The sequence below is a fragment of the Cydia pomonella genome, chromosome 28 (genome assembly GCF_033807575.1).
Source record: "Cydia pomonella isolate Wapato2018A chromosome 28, ilCydPomo1, whole genome shotgun sequence".
Classification (NCBI taxonomy): Eukaryota; Metazoa; Arthropoda; class Insecta; order Lepidoptera; family Tortricidae; genus Cydia; species Cydia pomonella.
The window spans coordinates 1,856,517-1,878,565 of record NC_084730.1 but is presented as its reverse complement, the minus strand read 5'-3'; the positions used below and the strand labels follow the sequence as shown (position 1 = coordinate 1,878,565).

At 39.5% G+C, this 22,049-nt stretch overlaps 1 protein-coding gene across 4 annotated transcripts in view; it reads left to right on the top strand.

Annotated features, from left to right (window-relative positions):
- The window catches only part of LOC133532855 (P protein-like), a 45,549-nt gene extending 23,685 nt beyond the window's left edge, over positions 1 to 21,864 (top strand). The window contains exons 3-20 of one of the 4 annotated variants that reach the window (XM_061871701.1): positions 1,192 to 1,295; positions 3,142 to 3,264; positions 3,869 to 3,930; positions 5,781 to 5,916; positions 7,151 to 7,287; positions 8,592 to 8,751; positions 9,201 to 9,349; positions 10,200 to 10,403; positions 12,708 to 12,823; positions 14,250 to 14,388; positions 14,714 to 14,849; positions 15,758 to 15,855; positions 16,487 to 16,588; positions 16,804 to 16,897; positions 18,110 to 18,252; positions 18,802 to 18,912; positions 20,049 to 20,196; positions 21,052 to 21,864. In XM_061871701.1, coding sequence (XP_061727685.1) covers positions 1,192 to 1,295; positions 3,142 to 3,264; positions 3,869 to 3,930; positions 5,781 to 5,916; positions 7,151 to 7,287; positions 8,592 to 8,751; positions 9,201 to 9,349; positions 10,200 to 10,403; positions 12,708 to 12,823; positions 14,250 to 14,388; positions 14,714 to 14,849; positions 15,758 to 15,855; positions 16,487 to 16,588; positions 16,804 to 16,897; positions 18,110 to 18,252; positions 18,802 to 18,912; positions 20,049 to 20,196; positions 21,052 to 21,227 — 2,338 coding nt within the window. In that variant the 3' untranslated portion in view covers positions 21,228 to 21,864. Of the gene's footprint in view, positions 1 to 1,062; positions 1,296 to 3,141; positions 3,269 to 3,868; positions 3,931 to 5,780; positions 5,917 to 7,150; positions 7,288 to 8,591; positions 8,752 to 9,200; positions 9,350 to 10,199; positions 10,404 to 12,707; positions 12,824 to 14,249; positions 14,389 to 14,713; positions 14,850 to 15,757; positions 15,856 to 16,486; positions 16,589 to 16,803; positions 16,898 to 18,109; positions 18,253 to 18,801; positions 18,913 to 20,048; positions 20,197 to 21,051 lie in introns of all 4 variants that reach the window. The other 3 variants (XM_061871700.1, XM_061871702.1, XM_061871703.1) reach the window with 3 other exon arrangements.
- Positions 21,865 to 22,049: the final 185 nt, after the last annotated feature.

Genomic DNA, 22,049 nt, shown 5'->3' with positions numbered 1-22,049 from the left:
CAAACCCTTTTTACCCCAATACATAGTTTTGATACAATTAGCAGGTGACCGCAGAGATGGCAGCTTCCTCGCTCAAGCTCGCCAGCATCTACGCCACCATGCCGCAGGGGGATAGGGGTTTTAAGTTATTTAGTTTAGTTATTTTTAATATATCTATCTATATATATTTGTTTTGGTATCAAATATGTGAGACAATATATATACAAAAAAATGAGACCTAGATGTAATATTAGGTATATTTAAGATAAAATACTTAATTTATGCATTTTATTAAAATCGCATTCCTATCTACTTGACAATTCATTTAAACTCTCAACTTAATAAATATGTGCTTTCTATACGACCTTTGACGACCGGTTTGGCCTCGTGGGTAATGAATGACCCTGCCTATGAAGCCGATGGTCCCATGTTCAAATCCTGGTAAGGGCATTTATTCATGTGGTGAGCATGGATATTTTGTTCCTGAGTGGGTGTTTTCTATGTATTTAAGTATTTATAATTATATATATATATTATATATAACGTTGTCTAAGTACCCTCGACACAAGCCATATTGAGCTTACTGTGGGACTTAGTCAATTTGTGTAATAATGACCAACAAACAAATCAAAATGACACTACCTAACACATAAATAAGGTAGAATTTAACTTTGCATGGAGACTAACAGTCTTTATTATTATCTTATCTCTAATGAAACGAGAGTTTTTTTATATATACTACGTCGGTGGCAAACAAGCATACGGCCCGACTGATGGTAAGCAGTCTCCGTAGGCTATGTACGCCTGCAACTCCAGAGGACTTACATGCGCGTTGCCGACCCTAACAACCCTCCCTCCTCTATCTGAGCTCATCAAAAGCTAAAGCTATCTTAACTCAATCTTAAGGCTAATAAAGTTTCATGAATAAGGGGGTAAATGTTTCTTAATTGTTAACGCTTTGTATAAGTTCGGCGTACACCCAAGAGCAATGACAACGGGTCACTTTATGTAACAATAATATAATGTAACATAATCTCCCATTATCATTGCTTTTGCGCATGTTTGATGTAATTCCAAGACTAGACATCACGTGCCTTTACAAAAGTGAATATTGTAACAATTTATGGCTGGACTGTTCAAAAAGTTTAAAAAGCCGAAACAAGATGGCCGCCACAGTGTGTACAGCAGTGTTTATTCCATGGTGTCCTGCAGTGACCTGACGCCAGGCAGCCTCGAGGTGTGGGTGGATCTACCGGACACCATCAAGTACGACCCGTCGTTGGCACCGTTCAAGCATCTGTACGAGCAACACCATGGTGAGACATAAATACATACAGCAGTGTTTATTCCATGGTATCCTGCAGTGACCTGACGCCGGGTAGCTTCGAGTAGTGGGTGGATCTACCGGACACCATCAAGTACGACCCGTCGTTGGCACCGTTCAAGCATCTGTACGAGCAACACCATGGTGAGACATAAATACATACAGCAGTGTTTATTCCATGGTATCCTGCAGTGACCTGACGCCGGGTAGCTTCGAGTAGTGGGTGGATCTACCGGACACCATCAAGTACGACCCGTCGTTGGCACCGTTCAAGCATCTGTACGAGCAACACCATGGTGAGACATAAATACATACAGCAGTGTTTATTCCATGGTATCCTGCAGTAACCTAACGCTGAGCAGCGTCGAGGTGTGGGTGGATCTGCCGGATACCATCAAGTACGACCTATCGTTGGCAGCGTTCAAGCATTTGTACGAGCAACACCATGGTGAGACATATATACATACATAGCCCACAGGTGGTTGACCTGCCAGATATCATCAAATACGACCCGTTGTTAGCACCGTCCAAGCATCTGTATGAGTAGAACATGGTGAGATATGTAGGTATCAATGTCCAAAATAGTTCTTAAACTATTCAAATTAATTCTTATACTTACACTCATCTCCCTATTTATCCCATTTATAAATATGCTTTTTTTTATAAAAATGTTTTGCCCACCAATCTTAAACTAAAAAATATTCAGTTATTAAGCTACTCGTACGTTTGTTCTTGTTCACAGCAAGTACATAATAATATTAATAATAGAATAATACAGGTAACATGTTAAAAATCTGAAACCTTAAGATTATTTTGGAGAAACGTCCTCAATTTCCCTCAAATCACTTACATACGTAAGGCTTCAGAAGCAATACAATTCGAAGTACAAAATGAATGTAACGTTTGAATCGTATGACAAACCGATTGTAGGTCAGTACCCCTAGTGTAAATAAATTCGATTTCCAAACGTGACGTACGCGTTTGCGTTTAGTCTCATTTTGTATTGGATTTCGAAAGAGCGCGCCAAGCGGGACGTTTTGGAACCTCAAAATCCTATACAAAATGAGACTTAACGCAAACGCGTTCGTTACGTTATGATGTCGATCAAAGTTACACTAGGGGTACAGAACCTTGTAGTTTAATGTCACGTTTATAGATCTTGTCCAGTATCATAGGACTATAATAGCATATAATATAATAGTATCAGTAGTAGCAAATTTGTTTGATTGGCGTTTCAGTATAAGATGAGTTGTAGGTCAATTCATTAAAGATGGCGCGGATTTTATATACAAAATTTGTCAGACATTTGTTCAGTACAAATCTCGCACCAACTCTTATGAATTTACCTATGAGCCTGAGACAAATTCGCCATCCTTAACACAGTTTATAGAAACTGCGGGGCCTTGGTGTGTGGAGGCCAAAAAACTTATTAGTACTTTGGGGCGGCGTTTGAGAGATAGGGGCAGCGACCCCCGTGCCGGCTCTTTCCTGGTTCAGCAAATATCGCTAGCTGTGCAACGCGGCAATGCCGCTAGCATTTTTGGCACATTTGGAATTGGATCAGGTGACAGTCGGAACGGGACATAGGGCTTATTTCTAGTTATAATTTTTTATCAGAATGTCTTTTTATATTTCATAGTATAATATTTTACCACACAGTTTAGTAACTATAAATTACCCTTTTGCAATTTTATTGTGACAAGATAAAATCTACCATAGGTACGTGAGTACTTGGGTCATTTTCCGCATGAAAGATTTTGCAACTTTAGTGCATTTGCTATATTTTTCTATGATTATTGTTTCTTTGAGACAATCATGTTAACATTTTATATTTTCAGGAAAACTTGACTCCACGGAGAATCATGATGGCGACAAATCAATATTTACCAAAAACCCCACGGAAATCAGTAAAAGTAAAGAAAACGTAGCTAATAATGATGTTCCCACTAAGGGATGTGATACTAGGTAAGTCAAAATACATAGTTTTCTGGTCGGAAATGTTATCAATTATCTCTCTCTCTCAAATAAGTAAATTAAAAAAATATTCAGCACTCTAGCTCGTAAAGGCTCGCTTGATTGTTCAAAAACTGATGAGAAACTTACCCACAAAAGTGGCAAAGTAAGTTGATGTGAATTTTGAGGTGTTTCCTTAGGTTGGATGGTAGAATCGACTTTTAAATGATGATGTTGAATGATAAAATTTGATAGTGTTCATTTGGATATGATTTTTGATGTTTTACAGTTAGTGTTTTCGTCGCATTAGTGTGGTGAAAACATTTGTGTTTCACTCGGTGGCAAAACTTGTTTAACGCATTCACTGCCAGGGGGCGTGGCCTAGGAACAAACTTGTATGACGGTGAACGCATATATGCGTCGGTGGCAGTGAATCCGTTAACTCTCGTGTCTTGAATTCCTCACAACGCTCAAGATTCCACTTTTCGAATCTTCTTCAATTTTTGAATCTTTTGCTTGCTTAGGTATCAATTTCCACGAGCACGTTTTCTTTTCCTCCTTGTAAAACAAATAATTAACGTAGGTAATTTAAAGTGTAAAATCTAATTTACAGATTAGTGGAGCCTATACAGACACAAGAGGCGAAAAAAGTCAGATCAGCGAGAAAAAAGCAGGTACCTACATATTTATGTGATACTCTGTAGTAGGTATATAAAAATGGAGACTAGGCTCTCCCAAACATATCGCGCTTAAATACTAAAAATAATGTAATATTTAAATGAAGAAAAAAAAAGGAAAAACTCACTACCTTGAGCTAGAGATGAACTCACAACTCCGGGTACCAGCCCATCATTGTGACAACTGAGCGTTGAAACTCAACCTATCAGCAGCAAATATTTCTACCACATATGCGGTTTAGGGTGGGGGGAAGCACTTTTCGACATCTACCGTAAGAGTTACAGACGTCGGCGCTCGAGAGACGCTAGTTTGGCGTGGCCCTTCAGAGAAAATATTATTATTGGTGGAATTTTTTCATATAAACGTAGAAAAGTACTTACTCGACATTTTCCTCTCTAGATTTTGACCCTAGACTCTAAAAATTTTTTTTTTTTTTATATGAGTTCAATATTACCGATAATAATCTGTACGTATTGCTTTTATTGATATTCTTGTTTTTATAAGAAATATAGTAAACACCCCTATAATGGAACAGGCACCAGTAATGGAGTTTTTAATCGCTGGTAACATTTTGACGACCGGTCTGGCCTTGTGGGTAGTGACCCTGCCTATGAAGCCGATGGTCCCGGGTTCAAATCCTGGTAAGGGCATTTATTCGTGTGATGAGCATGGATATTTGTTCCTGAGTCATGGGTGTTTTCTATGTATTTAAGTATTTCTAAATATTTATATATTATATATATCGTTGTCTAAGTACCCTCAACACAAGCCTTATTGAGCTTACTGTGGGACTTAGTCAATTTGTGTAATAATGTCCTATAATATTTATTTATTTATTTATTTATTATTTTAGTCAAGAACGAAACCTCGATTTCCGAGATTTTTACTTCGAAATTTTGGACGGAGCTGCTGTTGTCCTTGTCGCACATTTTTAGAGGAACCGCCCGCACCTGCGAGACAGCAACATTGGTTTAAATTACTTACATTTGAAAAGGGGCTCAACTAATATTTCCTCTTAATTTCATATTGGGTAAGAAGAATCGCGATTATCGAAGACAATATTAAGGGAAACATATTAATTTATTTTACGCTAAGAATTAGGACCAGTCTGGGAATTCCCTACGTGTTCCTCTTGCCCCATGTTTTTTTTTTATATATATTATAAACTGATCGGCGATTAACCCTAGTCACACCTGATGGAAAGTGAAGACAGGGCCCAAGCTGGATCTCACCGATTCGGTAGTAGCCTATTCACTGTTGCTTTAAAGAGACCGAGGACATATTTATCAGGGAATACAGATGGCGGGACCACATTCCATGCTTTAGCCGTCCGTACCAAAAAAGAGGCAAACCGTTTCGTACGAACAAATGGAATGTTTACCACGAACTGGTGCATTCGCTCCCCGCGCCTGGATGTCCGATGATAGAAAGGGGAAGGTGGGATCAGGCCGCGTAGCCAACGTTACAATCGTTCACGCTCCGTAGCGTATCGTAGCTATCTTTCTCTATCACTCTTCCGTATTAGTGCGACTGTGACAGTTGCGTTTCGTTCGCCACGGAGCGTGAACGATATGCACGTTGGCTATGCGGCCAGGTCGTGAAGTTCTAGGATGCACTCCCCGAAATGTATCCGATAGAACACCGATAGGCTAGCGACTAGACGGCGATGTTCAAGACTCTGTAACTTTGACTTGATAGATGGGTCATCGCCAAAGAGCCTATGACGCCAGCGCGCAGCGCTCTATCAAGTCCAGGGCTGCCAGCTGATATTTGGCGGAGCTGCGCAGTATATTTCTATCTCCTTACATTAAACTTATTAAAATGTATTATGTTTGTGAAATTTCAGGTAGACCGCACGCTGAAGATCATCAAGCTGTCGATACTGGTGGCAGGTTGGGTGTTCCTCACAGTATCTTTGCTCCTCAATAGTGAAAGGACTGACGTGGTGCTGCATACAGCTGTGAAAGAAGGAGAAGTTAAAGGTAAATGAAATAAAATTAGTCATTAACTTTCGGGAAATTGGGCCTTTTTGCAAGCTTTTATTTAATTTCCAATCCGAGTCGTATGTATGTAACTATGTTTGTACAATATGTATGTAGTTAAATTTGACCCACTTCTCGGTTTCCGATGAAGCTGTAAATTTGCATACATATGTAAGTTGGGTGACAATGCAATACCATCGAGTTGATCTGATGATGTAGACCAATAGGCGACCATAGGAAGTCTGTGATAAAACAACGCAACCTAATTGTATTTGGGGTTTTTAGAATTGTCTCGATGAGTATTAGTTGCCTGTCGAAAGAAAAGTACAGTCAGCGTTAAAAATTTGTACCAAAAATGAAATTTTTGCACAAAAACTTATTATTCCTGTAAACATTATAAAGGTAGTACAAGCAATAGTACAGTCACCATCAAATATATATATCGGAATCATCGGAGCGGCTGAGGTTATCAAAAATATCTGAACACGCACTCTAACGATTGTGTCTTTGCTCTCACCATCGGCCACGTAGTTTACGCAGTATACAACAGATGGCGCCGTTTTGCTTAACGAGAACGATCGGTCGGATTGTATGCATGGGCTTATATTTAGTTTATATCTATGGAACAAGCAGTTTAACGCCTTGACAGTAAAGGCGTGTTCAGATATTTCTGAGCACCGTGGCTGCTCCGATATATCTGATGGTGACTGTACAAAGCAGTGACCACACAGCGCACCTATTGGACACTGAGTCTTCCGCCCTACGCTGAGTTAGGTTTTTAGGATCTTCTCATTTCGACTTCGAATGCGTCATTTTTAGCGCCATCTAGGTATGACATCAGTACATTAATTCCGAGGAATAACCACTCCCCTCTAAGCATCTAGTTTACATAGAATAGAATAGATTTTATTTGAAACAGAACAACTAATGAAGGTTAATGATTGGTAAAATCAATGGTTTAACTTCTCGGTAGGCTTTGTTAGCGGTAAAGTTTGCCTTCAATTTCGCTTAGTAATATTACACACACCACAAACACACCACACACACAATTGCTGTCTACAACGGTTAATAATATAAATTCGTGTAATAATTTTACTCTACCTAAATTGTGATCGTTCCTATTTAGTTTAAGCCTGTTATTATTATCAAAAATGTTTTACTATTAGTAACCTATTATAAATACTTTCTACAGATTTTAAACACGTTAAAAGTTGATCCATATTTTCCTTTTCAGTATATCCGTTAAACTGCACCCTAAGGCGAGTGACCCTAAAAGCGACCTTAACGGGTCCTTTTGACCAAACGGCGGGGAATGACACTGATAATATTCTCCAAGTTTGGCTGGAGCGGACTTTCGAAAATTACACAGAGGTAAAAATCATAGGGAATGCGTTACTGGGTGGAAAAAAATAATGAGCCCAGGGAAAGTACTCGTACCTTAAAACCTTCAGTTAACTCGTCTTACTTCAAGGAATCTTTTTTTTTTTAATAAACAAAACTGCAGTCAAAGATTTTTACAATTCACTTGTCGAAAAATATACTTATGTACTAAATTTTAGATTTTATGAATGTTTTGTACGACAGACGAGTGTAGAACCTAATGTTTCTTGGATAAATTTGAACATTAACTGTATCGGCTAGTGGAAAAGAATAGTAAATTTTGAATTTTTAGTCGGTTCGATTCCCGGGAAAAGCTTTTTAAAAATAAAAGAATGTATCCTTTAAGTGAAATGAGCTAACTTAAGGTTTTAAGGCACTTTCCCTCCAGGACCCTTTAATTTTTTCCAAACTGTATCATACATGATTGCTTTATTTACAATACAGTGAAATCTGTGTGGTACGATAAGAATATAATAGTGGTATTATTAATATAATTTAGAACTAATAATGTAGTTAATAACTCAACGGTAATACAACGAAGCATAGTCCTATTGACGAGGTTTAATTAATCGATACAGAAGATGCATTTATTTAGGTTGTATTTACATTCGTACATCTACAAGCATAGAAATCATGCATGCATTACCTAAGGAGTAAGACCAGAGTAATTGGAACTCTATTTTCAACTCCCACGCTTACTCTGGTCATCGTTGCTGAACATCGTTGACCATTAGACTTCTTGTTTGCCGCGACATCTATTGTCGAGTAGCAGTACTGAGAGTTCCGTTACTTGGTTTGGTTGGTTGGGGGTTTTAGATGTAGACTACGAAAATAATAGTATTTTTGGTAACAAAACCGTTGTATGGAGTGAGCACTCTTGGTCTTCTTAATTCTCTTTGCTCTAGACCGACCCAGGCCCGAGCCAAGGCATCCGACACGTGATTTTCTATGACGGCTGATCACGTGGTGCTTTCCATAGAAAACGAAGCGCCGAAAGCTCCGGCCGGGCCCCGACCCGGTCTAGCGTGAGTCATCCTTTATTTTTGGTGATGACCGTGGATTTTAGTTAAATAGGAACATTACCTACATACGTGCATTCTGTGTTTTTCTCATTTGCCTGGCAGAGGTGTTGGGCGAACTCGTCCACCAAAGTATGGCGTGATGGCAGGAATTAAGCAAATGTGTGTGCTGGAGATTTTTGTCCAAATCGCGCCATACATTGAGAAATTTGTCCGCCAAACATTTCTGTAAGACATCTACACGTATATCCAGAATTAGGAAGAATAAAATTACAGGAACATTTTGAAAAATTCCAGAGCTCCCTGCCCTGGTCGGTGCGACTGAGGTCCGATGACGTCATCGACTTTGCCGAAAGTGCTACTGATACTAAGACCCTGGTGCTGGTGGGACGGTTGAATGTTTCGGACAGTGAGAACGACGTCTTTAACAGGAACGGTAAGAGACTATCTATATAGTGTTTCATTGGATTTCAAAATAACATATAACATATAGGTGTAACTTCTTGACAAACCAATTTTCTTACCCTGGCCCTTATTTGCTTACCCTGGCCCTGGGGGTTTTAGGTGCGGGAATGTTTTATACTAGCCATAAAATAGGCGAAATTAAGTCGGGACCGGGACAGGTGGCATAGTCGAAGAAAAGTCTTATGCTCAGCAGTGGCCGACAACCAGAAACGTCTGCGAACGATGTTATTAAGCTTATAATAAATTAAAAAGTACTTAAACTGACGGCCTCTGGATCGATACTAAATCGCTCTGACCACCAAGATTTCATCCATCTTGTCTTCGTATCGGTCTAGGACCCCTAGCGACATCTACCCCTAGACCCATATGGTGGAAGTCTTACCTAAGGCTTTCCACGTTAGAATTTCACTTATATTCCAGGTTCGGAGCTGTCGCTCCGAATGCAGTCATCCAGCAACGCAACAGTCCCTCTCACTGTCAGCTATGTCATGAGTCCTTTGGAAGAGAGAGACGGCCTCATATACTCAACCATTCTACTGTGCACTTTATATATCCTCGTCATATTTGAGGTAAGTTACCGATTCTTCTTACTCATACTTTACATACAATGTATGCCCTTCTGCGGCGTCAGCCCCCCTCAACGAGGCCTCCGGCGATACCAACTTACACCCCCCCCCCCCCCCTAGTTTACTGGCTGGCTACGACCTTGACCTTGGTTATTTTATTTTATTCCTAAAACCAACATAGCTTAAGTAACTGACACTAAGTTAAACAAAATATGTATCTGAGATGCCAATTTCAGGATTTGAGGCCTTTATGCCTAAAAGAAAGGATTATGTTCAGCTCCCTTTTGCATTGGAGGGTCTGCAATTTTGAGGCCTAAATCGATATTAGTAATTTAGCATGATCCTGAAATTTTGAAATAATCCTGGACTACCCTTACCCTACCACCTAAATACTCTTTTACCCTTCCTACAGTGAAATCAAAAAGGCTGAATTGTCGAGATTTATTTATTTATCGTAGGGCGTTGGCGTATCATGTCACTGGATCACTTACAAAAAGGAAAAAAAACTAATAATCTCAAGTTAGATTTTGGCCCCACCCTACTTCTTCTGGCAGGATCTTAAATAAACTCGTGTATATGGCCGTTTTATATGGTAAGGGAGCAGCCCAGAATGATGTAATTGATGTTTTAGGCCTGTTTTTAGGAGTTAACCCCTCGTATGTTGAAGCACTGATCAGTGCGAACGAATTTAAATTATATTAAGCAATTAATTTAAATTCATACGCACTGATCAGTGCTTCAACATACGAAGGGTTAAGAGCATACCACACCCGGTGGTATTAGAGATTCGCCAGACCATTAGCGACTGCTGAATATTGATGTATAAAACAAATATACCTAATCTTTTTTCTAGGTTGTAAACCGCACAATCGCCGCGCTCCTCTCCTCGTCTCTTTCCGTGGGGGTCCTGGCCCTCACGGGCTCCCGACCCTCGCTGCCGGAGCTGGTCTCCTGGCTGGATGTGGAGACACTACTTCTGCTGCTGAGCATGATGCTGCTGGTCGCCATATTGGCTGAGACCGGCTTGCTGGATTACTTGGCTTTGATGGCGTTTGAGGTAAGACAAAAACTAGTGATAACTCATTTGATTTCGTTAACAAGCAGGTTAAAACTCTGTTAATTTTGCAGTCGGGAAAATAAAGTGGATTACCTATGTAGAGTATTAGGCACGGTTACTCTACTTCGCTTTCTTGAAGTATAATAATATAAATAGATACATACTTATATAAATTATAAGGTCATTCTAACATATCAGTAATCAGTAATCATTTATTGGTTTCATAGGTAAGTACATTAGATGTTACATTTGGATATCGGACAGCTATGAACCCTGTAAGGGCATTGCAAATTTAAAATTATTCATTTAACTAACTAATAATAATACTTAACATATTCTTAATCTGAATATAATTACATAAATGCATGCTTTCCTCTTTTTCTATACTAACAATATAATAGATAAGTCGCGAATGTAAACATTACCTTAATTAAGTGACATTTGAGCGCGGTGCGCCGATCAGGGCTCGGAACCGGTTTATTTTTAAATCCCGAAATAGCCCAATATTTTTAATTATTTTATACTCTTTACGTAGGACTGGATCATGTATTTAGGCAACAACTTCGCATTATTAGATATTCCCATTAAAAATGAAATAATAAACCAAAGAACGAAAAAGAACGTAATAATACCGGTATTTTTTGTATGAAGAAAAAACCGGTTCCGAGCCTTGGCGCCGATAAAGTGGTTACTCCAGTTTGGCGCATTTATCGTACTTACTTTGTAACTGTGTAAGTAAATATTCTTTATTGCACCAACAATTATACATTTTACATGCATGTAAAACTACAAATAAATTTTAAAGAAAAATAGAACCAGGTAACAACAGGCGTTTTTATCGCTAAAAAGCGATCTCTTCCAGACAACCTGTAGGTAGCAGGAAATGTAGAACTCATACAAAAGTCAACAGGTAGTGCAAGGAGCTAAAAATGGAGACTATTAAACACAAACACACATACTACATACTACTTATATATGTATTAAAACAATCCTTAATACACTAATAAATATACAATATAATATAATAGGTATATATTTATACTTACATATATACAATATATAAAATGGCAACTTAAGCCAGAGATAGAAAGTATAGTTTCAGCTGATTTTTGAAAATGAGGAGAGATTTAGCTAATCTTAATTCTACTGGCAAAGCATTCCACAACCGAACAGCTGTGTAATTGTTTTACATGAATAAATGAATTAATATTATTAATAATAATATCGTAATAACAAGTGAAAATATTCTTGTGGCATAACTAGTGAAAACATTGTTATGGCAGGTGTCCGGACGTCTTTGCAATAACCCAGTCTCATAGTCCACCCAAACTTCAATCCATAGACCGTTACACTGTTCACTTTTACTACAATAGTCCCAATGCCTGCTGCGACCGGTTCATAGGTGTCTATTGTTGCGCCCGTGAACGGGTTCCATCAGAAGTTCTACATGACATTAAAGCTCTCCAAGAGGCCTCTACGTGTTGGATCTATATCCCCACATAAGCCTATCAAAAGACCGGGATTTATAGGCCCGTGAAATCCGAGGAAATACAATAATATCGTAAGTTTAAGTTAATTACTTACGTTCTTATATTATGGGGTTCAACTTCCGGCATTCATTCATTTCAGTATTCATTTTGCAAAAAGTGATATTGGATATTTTCAAAAATCAAATTTTACTTCTGTATTCATTAATACCAAATTGAAACATTTTAATTAATTTTATTTGCATTTATTTTTATTCTATTAAATTTTGTTTTTATTGTATTATGTTTCAACTCATTTCACTTCTTTTCAATTTCAATTAATTAATTCTTAATTATCATTAATATATTGACATTCCCGTTATAGTGTATAGTACAGTCAGCATCAAAAGTAGCGGATGAAACAACGCGCCAAAAGTATCTGATATTCCGGATAACTTTTCCAAATATAGATAACTCTCTAATAATCACCTTCAAAACTATATATTTTACAGTCTAAATTGTTCTACATATTGATCCATCACTTTTTGTTAAAAGCTGTTACAGAATGGTAGATACTTTTGAAGCGTTGTTTAATCCGCTACTTTTGATGCTGACTGTACTAACCACAATTATATTGTACTAACAATAATGGTCTCAGTTGGTCTCAATAAAAATGAAATTTATGGACATGGATATTCTAACTCTGTCGTCTGTTGAAACGTATACCTGCCTATATTTGAAATAATTATGTACAAATATTTCTCTAGAAGGAATCTTTTCCAGCCAGCTCATTATATACCTTCATTGCGATCTAAAGTAAAGTTTCCTTCTATTTCAGGTGACAGGAGGTCGCACATGGCCACTCATCAACTGCTTGTGTCTCTTCACCGCCGTCTTCTCCACGTTCCTGGACAACGTGACCACTGTGCTGCTCATGACACCAGTCACCATCAGGTACAATCATCATCAGTAAAGTATGGACGCTAAGCATAAAACATTTTGTACATTGGCCCACCATGGCCGCCATGTCCTATCTCTTTCATACGCTTAGGGCTGCCATCCGTCCGGGTTTTCCCGGATTTGTCCTAGTTTGGAGGCCGTCCGGGGGCCATCCGGGGGGGTGTCAAGAAGTGTCCGGGGAAAACCCGGACACTGTTCATGTAAGGAAGCACATTAAAACTACATGTAAAATTAAAGGTCTTCTTTTTTAATAATTTTATTTTCGGACTCGTCCGGGGAAAAAATGCGATTTACGCCAAATGTCCGGGTTTTTGGTAAATAAACTATTTTTTTTTATTTTTTTTTTTTTAATCGTTGTCCGGGTTTTGCGAAATTCGAGATGGCAGCCCTACATACGCTCATAATATTGGTGTCCCACTCGAACAGTGACATTGACTGCCGTCGTGGTCGTTACAGCAATATAATAATTATTATTATTTTATACTACGTCTGTGACAATACGGCCCGCCTGAAGGTAAGCAGTCTCCGTAGCCTATGTACGCTTGCAACTCCAGAGGATTTGCATGCGCGTTGCCGACCCTAAACCTGGCCCCCCCTCGTTGAGCTCTGGCAACCTTACTCACCGGCAGGAACACAACACTATGAGTAGGGTCTAGTGTTATTTGGCGGCGGTTTTCTGTAAGGTGGAGGTACTTCCCCAGTTGGGCTCTGCTCTAGATCTGGAATGACATCCACTGGCTGTGCCCTACCACACAAAGCGAGATGACATTCACAATGCCCATACCTCTCTTTTGGACGTAGTTTAAGTTCGACGTACCCGGGTCCAAATTAGGCATGTGCGATAGAGATAGAAAAGGGCGAGGAACAATGTTCAAAAATCTTTTACCGCCATCCCTCTACGCGATGAAGTTTCGCGATTTCCATCTTCACCACACATACTTACCATCTTAGTGGTGAAGAGGACGAGGAAGAGGACTAGAGCAAGCCTAATTGTCCTCAACTACTGTTCTCCAAAAACTTCCTGCCTCGTACAGTTAAACTATGGAATGAACTGTCGCCTGCGGTATTTCCGGACTGTATCGTATGACCTTCAATAAAAGAGCGTACTCCGATTTCATAGACCGCCAAGACACATACTACTCTTCTTAGGTTGCGGGTGTCCATCGACAACGCTTACCGTCAGGTGATTTTTCAGCTCGTTTGCCTCAATTGCCTCCTATATCACTTTCTGAGACTTGCACACTTTCAGACACCGTCAAATATCTCCGGGTTTTTCACTGTACCTCCTTTATGCGTGAGGAGGTTCGCATCCGCGGGATCTGGGGATTAATTTGAATTAGAATAGAACGGAATTAATGAAGGGATAAATAAATTAGTGAATGAATAAAAACACTCATTATGTTTTAAAAATATTTTGCAGGCTCTGTGAAGTGATGCAACTGAACCCAGTGCCAGTCCTGATGTCGATGGTGATCTTCAGTAATGTGGGGGGTGCCGCCACTCCCGTGGGGGATCCCCCCAACGTCATTATAGCCAGTCACCCCGCTGTGCTGAGAGAGGTGCTATATATTATATACTAATGGCAATCTCTCTTGTACTAACTCAACCCAGTGCCAGTCCTGATGTCAATGGTGATCTTTAGCAATGTGGGGAAGCCCCCAACGTCATCATAGCCAGCCACCCCGTAGTGCTGCAAGAGGTACTATGCTGGGTGATTTTGGGCTCGTGATCCCGAATGTCAAAAATGTCCTACCTATATGAAAATCTCTTGACTCTTGTTTATGGTAGTGTTTAATAACTGATGTTGAATACTTATTTTACAGGATTAGTGATTAACATCTCACTATTGGTACCCCGTCCATTATAGTGTTAATTTCGTTGTAGAACATAAACTTCACGACGTTCACGCTACACATGGGTGTGGGCATCTTGCTTGTGTGTGTGCAGACATATCTACAACTACGATACATGTTTCGGGACCTAAACAAATTAAGACACGACGTGCCCAGGGAGATACAAGGTAAATATTTAATTATGAAATCTAGCAACCAAGTTGTCTTTCAAAAAAGGTTGTTGATAATTTGCTGTGTCCCCCTCATGGGCCGCCAGAAAATGCTACCAAATCTTCTTGCGACCCAGTAACGTAGTTATGCCGGTGCTCCGTCCACCGTTGTTTGAAAGTTGGCTACAGAACCTTGAAAGTGTGACGACGAGTCCTAAAGCTGCTCCAACTGATCGGGCGTGGATGACTGTTTATTCAATTAACACCCGTCTTGATAATGCACTACGTATTTCGTACGTTTCCTGCGATGGTGACGAACGTGCGTTTGCCTTGAGTTCTTAGGATTCATCTTTCTCTTTTACTCCAATTAAGGCGTAATTAGAGTGAAAGAGAAAGATGCCCGCAAACTGCGAACTTCGGTGTTCGCGGTAGGCCCTCTGACAGCTGATTCAGCTGCCTGATTTAAGCGGGAGTGAATATTGACAAGCAATCGATCCGTTTGGTTGATCGGGAATGCATGAATGGATTTTTTGAATGACAGTTTATTTGGCATGAACAAACTTTGAAATATTAGTTAATGATATTATTTATTTAAAATCCACACAAAATATTAGTACAACCTGACAAAAGAAAAACGGATCATAATCCATAGATTAAAAGTTGAGATAAAGGTTGTTGCACAAATAGCCCATAAGGTTAGTAAGTATTCATGTACTTAAATGCTTATCTAGTAAATTAATCTCTTACATTTGAGCGCGACATCCCGTGGTTCCGAAGAAAGACAGGCCTAAGTAGATGTCACCACTTTTAGTGCGCAAGTGTTTCGAACTACCTACTCATTTGGTCTTTTTATCAACCTGAACTTTTTGAGTAGGTATTAGGCTTGTCATACACAATTTTTACAGCAAACGTTTCACCAATTCCAGAAATGCGTCAAGAAATAGCGGTGTGGAAGCGAGCAGCTGGCTCCTTGTCTTTGTATTCCAGAGATGAGGATATTGTAAGGAAAGCTCTAGAAAAGAAGGTACTTAATTTACTTATGACGTATGTCTTACTTCTATAAAGAAAAGTAGCTACTGTATGTAATTGCATGAATTCCATAGTAATCTAAGTTGTATTTTTTTATTTATTTAATGCATGTTAAATATACGATGTAATGTTTTGAAAAAATGTGTCCCGCCGAGTTTCTTGCCGGTCCATATTGGGATACCCTCTCCAATTAAGAGTTGATTTAAATCTTCTCGGGTCAGAGGTGTAGCTTTATCTGACGTTCATCAGCGCATTGTATTATTTATGCCTACTTGAATAATAAACTATCTTTATCTATCTATTTAAATAAACTATCTTTATTTAAATAAAAGCAAACAATTCGTATATTTTCGGGTAGTTATAACATTTATTGGTTAACCAACCAAATACAAAACCGCCCGAATCTGTCACTGAACGACCTGACTTTAACCTACATTATTTCATCATGTAATGTTTTCAAATGGCTCCTTAAGCCAGTTGAGGGTAGTTTTTGTTTACTTTTATTTAAATACCGAAAGATACAGATAGTTCGGCTATCCACTTGCTAAACTGGAGTTTACGTCTTTTTATTAGACTTTACACCTCTCCCACGTGTGTAGTAATAACCATAATCTTTTGTTAAACAGGTAGAACGATTGAATGCGGCGTTGCTGAAGAGAGAGGCGGGCGGCGGCGTCAACAAGACTGACCCCAAGTTCTGCTCCACCCTGGCACAGATGAAACAGAAGGTAACCTATAAAGTTTATTCCCCACCGTAAATTTTAGTATGGTTTATGGTGGGCAACAAATAGCCCGACCAAATTACTTAGGTTGTTTTTGGTATGATATCAGGAATGTTAAAAAGTGTTTTTAATTTTTTCGCATTGCGTATGTTCTGTCCCTCACGGGCGCACGCGTATCTAATGTATCTATACGATCTATGATAATAACGAATGTTTGACAGTATCGCATCAGAGACAAGCCCCTCCTCGTCAAGTCGTGTGTCTGCGTGTCTTTCGTCGTGATTGTCTTCTTCCTACACGCCTTCCCTTTCCTACGTAAGTATCAGCATATCGTTTTCCTGTTGTCAGATTTTTTTTTTATTATTATTTTTTTTTTTAATAAATATTATAGGACATTATTACACAAATTGACTAAGCCCCACAGTAAGCTCAATAAGGCTTATAATATATTATAATTATAAATACTTAAATACATATAAACACCCATGACTCAGAAACAAATATCCGTGTTCATCACACAAATATATGCTCTTACCAGGATTTGAACCCGGGACCATCAGCTTCATAGGCAGGGTCACTACCCACTAGGCCAGACCGGTCGTCAAAGCTCTGATATCAAAAGTATAAAGAAAGAGAAAGAATAAAGAAATAAAAATTGAAAAATGTTCCAAAGATAATTTTAAATTAAAAAAAAGGACTTGATGTCAGAGGGCACTCGCTACTCGATCGGACAATGTTAAGATGCTCTTAATATACTACAAGGGACTTATTCGAGTTGCTAAATTGTGTACTTTCACGTCCACTTCAAATCAACACATATTGATTTTATCATTATTGAATTGTCATAGCTGTAAGTAGAATTACATAATTACTCGTACTCTGTGAGCATGATAGTTTAGTTTCTAGTATTAAGTTTAACGTTTTTGTATAGTCAGCGTCAAATACTTTGTAGCAACCAAAGTAGCCAAATAGTTCGGTACACCATATATTTAGTATGGTGTACCGAACTATTTGGCCACTTTGACTGCTACAAAGTATTTGACGCTGACTGTACGCCGTTTGGCAAAATATAGTGAAACTGTACATATATAAACTGACCGCCAATGTAATTCTACCTATATATATTTACAAATAAAACACTTACTTACATGATTGTGTTGATTTTATCATACGGATACCATCATTTGGTTCAATCAAAACTCATTTAATTGCAAAAAATAACGAAACTAACATCAAAGTGAAGGAAGCGAAAGAGGTATGTCAGGATCGTAGCAAGTGGAAATCCGTGGTCTCTGTCTACTCCTCCGGGAAATAGGCGTGATTATATGTATGTATGTATGTACTAACATCAACTTTGTTTTATTACTACTACTTATACGCAAGTGAATAAACTACCCCAAGTTTAGAGCCATTAGAATCTGTATACCTAAGTAGCCTAAATTAAACTTTATAATGGCTCTAAACTTGGGAAACGCCATTGTACGGAAACCGTTTTGTGTGTGTAAACTAAACTGTAACATGGTACAGAGCGGCTGTCTCTCGGCTGGACTGCGCTGCTCGGCGCGCTGTTGCTGCTGTTGTTGGCAGACATCCAGGACCTGGAGCCGATCCTGGCCAGGGTCGAATGGTCCACGCTGCTGTTCTTCGCCGCGTTGTTCGTGTTGATGGAGGTACTGGGAATTATAGTGGCCTTCGACTTAAGAGCTTTAAAAAATATAGCATATATTCGGGAAATTTCAGCACGGCAAACAAAACATTGCATATTCTGTGATCGGGTAGCCTAGTGGTTAAGGCATCTACCATGAATGCAGAAGATTCGATTCCAGCCCTGGCCTAGTCAATATGACAATTGTACATTGACAAACCTTTAACGAAAAAAGTGTGAAGTTTCTGTAAATGTATGGACATAGTCACGTGACTCTTCCATAAATGTATGGCATTGGAGTTTTCTGTCAATGATTGTCATCTTGGCTAGGCCCCCTGGGCACTCCAACAGTTTACTAGAATTATTAATCCTTTCTCTTTTATTCATCTTTCCACCTGAAGGTCTCATCGGAAGATCAGGGCTGGAAGTCACCAGCAACTTGCTGAGATGAGACCATTTCAGGGCACTCCGTCCTATGTTTATTTGTCTTGTATATATGTATATGCCGTGTAAACGCTCACGAATAAATTATTTCTATTTTCTATTCTTTTCCATAATGGCGTTATAATTTCAGGCCTTATCTAAACTGGGACTTATCGACTGGATCGGCAAGCTAACGGGGTCTCTCATCTTACAAGTAGGCGAAGAGTCCCGTCTCACGGTGGCCATCATGCTCATATTGTGGGTGAGTCCATCAACTGGATCGGCAAGCTAACAGGGTAACTCATCTTACAAGTCGGCGGAAAGTCGTGTCTTACGGTGGGTAACTGGGTAAGTCATCAAAGATGTCACTCTGGAACCCTTTATAATAGTTTGTGCCATCTACGAAGACGCGCCGCGCGCATTCTTCCTTATCGCTTAAAGGTTGAACACTTGTAGGTGTGGGCGTGTGAACGTAAATGGCACCAACCTGCGCCCGTCTGTAACGGTTTACAGTTCAATTTGTAATGGTCAATCGCAATTAACGTTCAGCAAAGAGAATTAAGAAGATCAAGAGTGCTCACTCCATACAACGGTTTTGTTATCAAAAATACTATTATTTACGTAGTCTACATCTAGCGTCAAGTAGCGGAACTCTCAGTACTGCTACTCGACAATAGATATCGCGGCAAACAAAAAGTCTAATGCTCCACGATTTTCAGCTAATATTATAACCAGAGTAAGCGTAGAAGTTGAAAATAGAATTCCGGTTACTCTGGTTATAATATTAGCGGAAAATCGTTGAGCATTAGGCTTTTTGTTTGCCACGATATCTATTGTCGAGTAGCAGTACTGAGAGTTCCGCTACTCGATGCTAGATGTCGACTATGAAAATAATAAGCGTACCATAACTGATGTATGGACTCACTCTATGTACTTCTTATTTCTTTATACGTTCGGCCAACACTGGCACTAACTATATGCGGGTGTTATACGGTAGTTGTTTGTCAAAGTTAGAAGAAGTTTGACAATTCTGTTAATAGGTACCACAGAACATGGTACCGTGCAGCATCATATTCCTCATCTGTCTTGGGGTAGGGAGAAGGGTTACTCCTGCCGCCATCTTGGAGGAAGTACATGGTTTTTTCTTGCTAATAATTTATAGTTAATATTGTTGATATTCTCCACCTCTAGCTGACTCTGGAAAACTTCCTAGAGGCTGTCATTTCTGTAAAATAATATTAACTTAAGGCATGTTTTGTTTCTTACTCTTTATACATTTTATACAATCAATGAGTCTTTGATAAAATATACATTAAAGGAACATTAGGGTCATTAGATACGTATGTAAATATGGATCCAATTGTCATTGAATAAAATGATTTGATTTTATATGCGCAGGTTTCGGGTCTAGCGTCGGCGTTCGTGGACAACATTCCTCTGACGACTATGATGGTCCGGGTGATAGCAGGTTTAGCAGACCCGGCAGGCCTGGCCCTGCCTCTAGCCCCACTGGCCTGGGCCCTTAGCTTCGGAGCCTGTCTTGGAGGTGAGTAGTGGAGTGATGGCAGGTTTAGCAGACCCGGCAGGCCTGGCCCTCCCACTTGCCCCACTAGCCTGTGCCCTTAGCTTCGGAGCCTGTCTTGGAGGTGGAGTGATGGCAGGTTTAGCTGATCCGGCAGGCCTGGCCTGCCATTTGCCAAACTAGCCTGGGCTCTTAGCTTCGGAGCCTATCTTGGAGGTGAGTAGTAGAGTGATGGCAGGTTTATAGCTGATCTGGCAGGCCTGGCTTGCCATTTACCCCACTAGCCTGGGCTCTTAGCTTCGGAGCCTATCTTGGAGGTGAGTAGTGTAATGATGGCAGGTTTAGCAGACCCGGCAGGCCTGGCCCTCCCACTTGCCCCACTAGCCTGGGCTCTTAGCTTCGGAGCCTGTCCTGCAGGTGAGTATAGTGGGGTGATGGCATGTTTAGCAAACTCAGCGGGCCTGGCTCTGCCACTTGCCTCACTGGCCTGGGCTCGTACCTTTGGAGCCTGCTTTGGATGTCAGAAAAAAAACGTTGGGTCTATCCCGGTTACCACATAACATAATATGACATCGCAAAGCGACATCTACTTCAGCTGTAAAACAAGTTCGATCCGAGTCCGATATTTTCCTTAGTTTTCGCTCTTGGACATGGCACATACAAAGATGAAAAATCCCAAACACTAAGACTTCATCATGCTCAGTAGATCAATATTTTTTTATTTAAACTAATATTTATTTAAGACAAGTAAAGTTTGCAATTAAAAATAAACTATATTGCGATCATCGCGTCTGTTTGAGTTTTTTTTTAAACTGCTTATTTCTTATTTTAGGTGGATATTTAGGGAGTTGAGATGGTGAAGCTGAATTTATTTTTCAGGCAACGGCACTTTAATCGGCGCGAGCGCTAACGTAGTGTGCGCGGGAGTCGCCGAGCAGCACGGCTACCGTTTCACCTTCCTGCAATACCTGCGTGTCGGTTTCCCGGTCATGCTGGGTAACCTACTCATCGCCACAGGTTACCTTCTACTCTGCAACGCTGTTGGATGGCACTGATATAAACGTAGTGTGCGCGGGAGTCGCCGAGCAGCACGGCTACCGGTTCACCTTCCTGCAATACCTGCGTGTCGGTTTCCCGGTCATGCTGGGTAACCTACTCGTCGCCACTGGTTACCTTCTACTCTTCGATGCTATTGGATGGCACTGACGACAACCTTTAACATATTCGCTGCCAGCGACCCGCTAGACGGGTTCTTTAACCTCTCGTCTGTACATAATCCACAATGAATTTTTAGTCATCTTCTTGCTTTATTTTATGGGAATGAATTTTTATACGGCGGTCGTGACGAAAAGATACGATACGAAAAATTCTTCTGGTAAAAATATATATACATTTTATGTTACACACATTTCTCCATTTTTATTTTCTCTATCCTTATATCTCTTTTACGATTATTTATTATTTTTAAAAATAGATTTTATTATATCTTTATGAAAATCTAAAAATGGCAGTCTAATGCGATCAGATTATACAAAATATCACAAATTATATATTATTAATTTACTAATACTGTTATTAGCTATAATTATTATTAGTTGTTATTCAAATTTTATTATTATTACAAAGAGAATTGTAAATATAAGTTTTATTTTTACGTGATAATGCTAAGTGAAATATATTTAATGAATTGTAGTATGTGTTTCTGTTACCTACCACCAGAAATAAAGATAATAATAATCTTGGGGCTGCGATTGTATGGTGAATTCCGGGCATTATCGGTTCCGAGACTGATTCTGAATAAAAACCCAGTACAGGAACCACCACCACCAGGAACCAGCACACTCTAGTACAAAACTAAAAACAAAGGAAATGTTGAA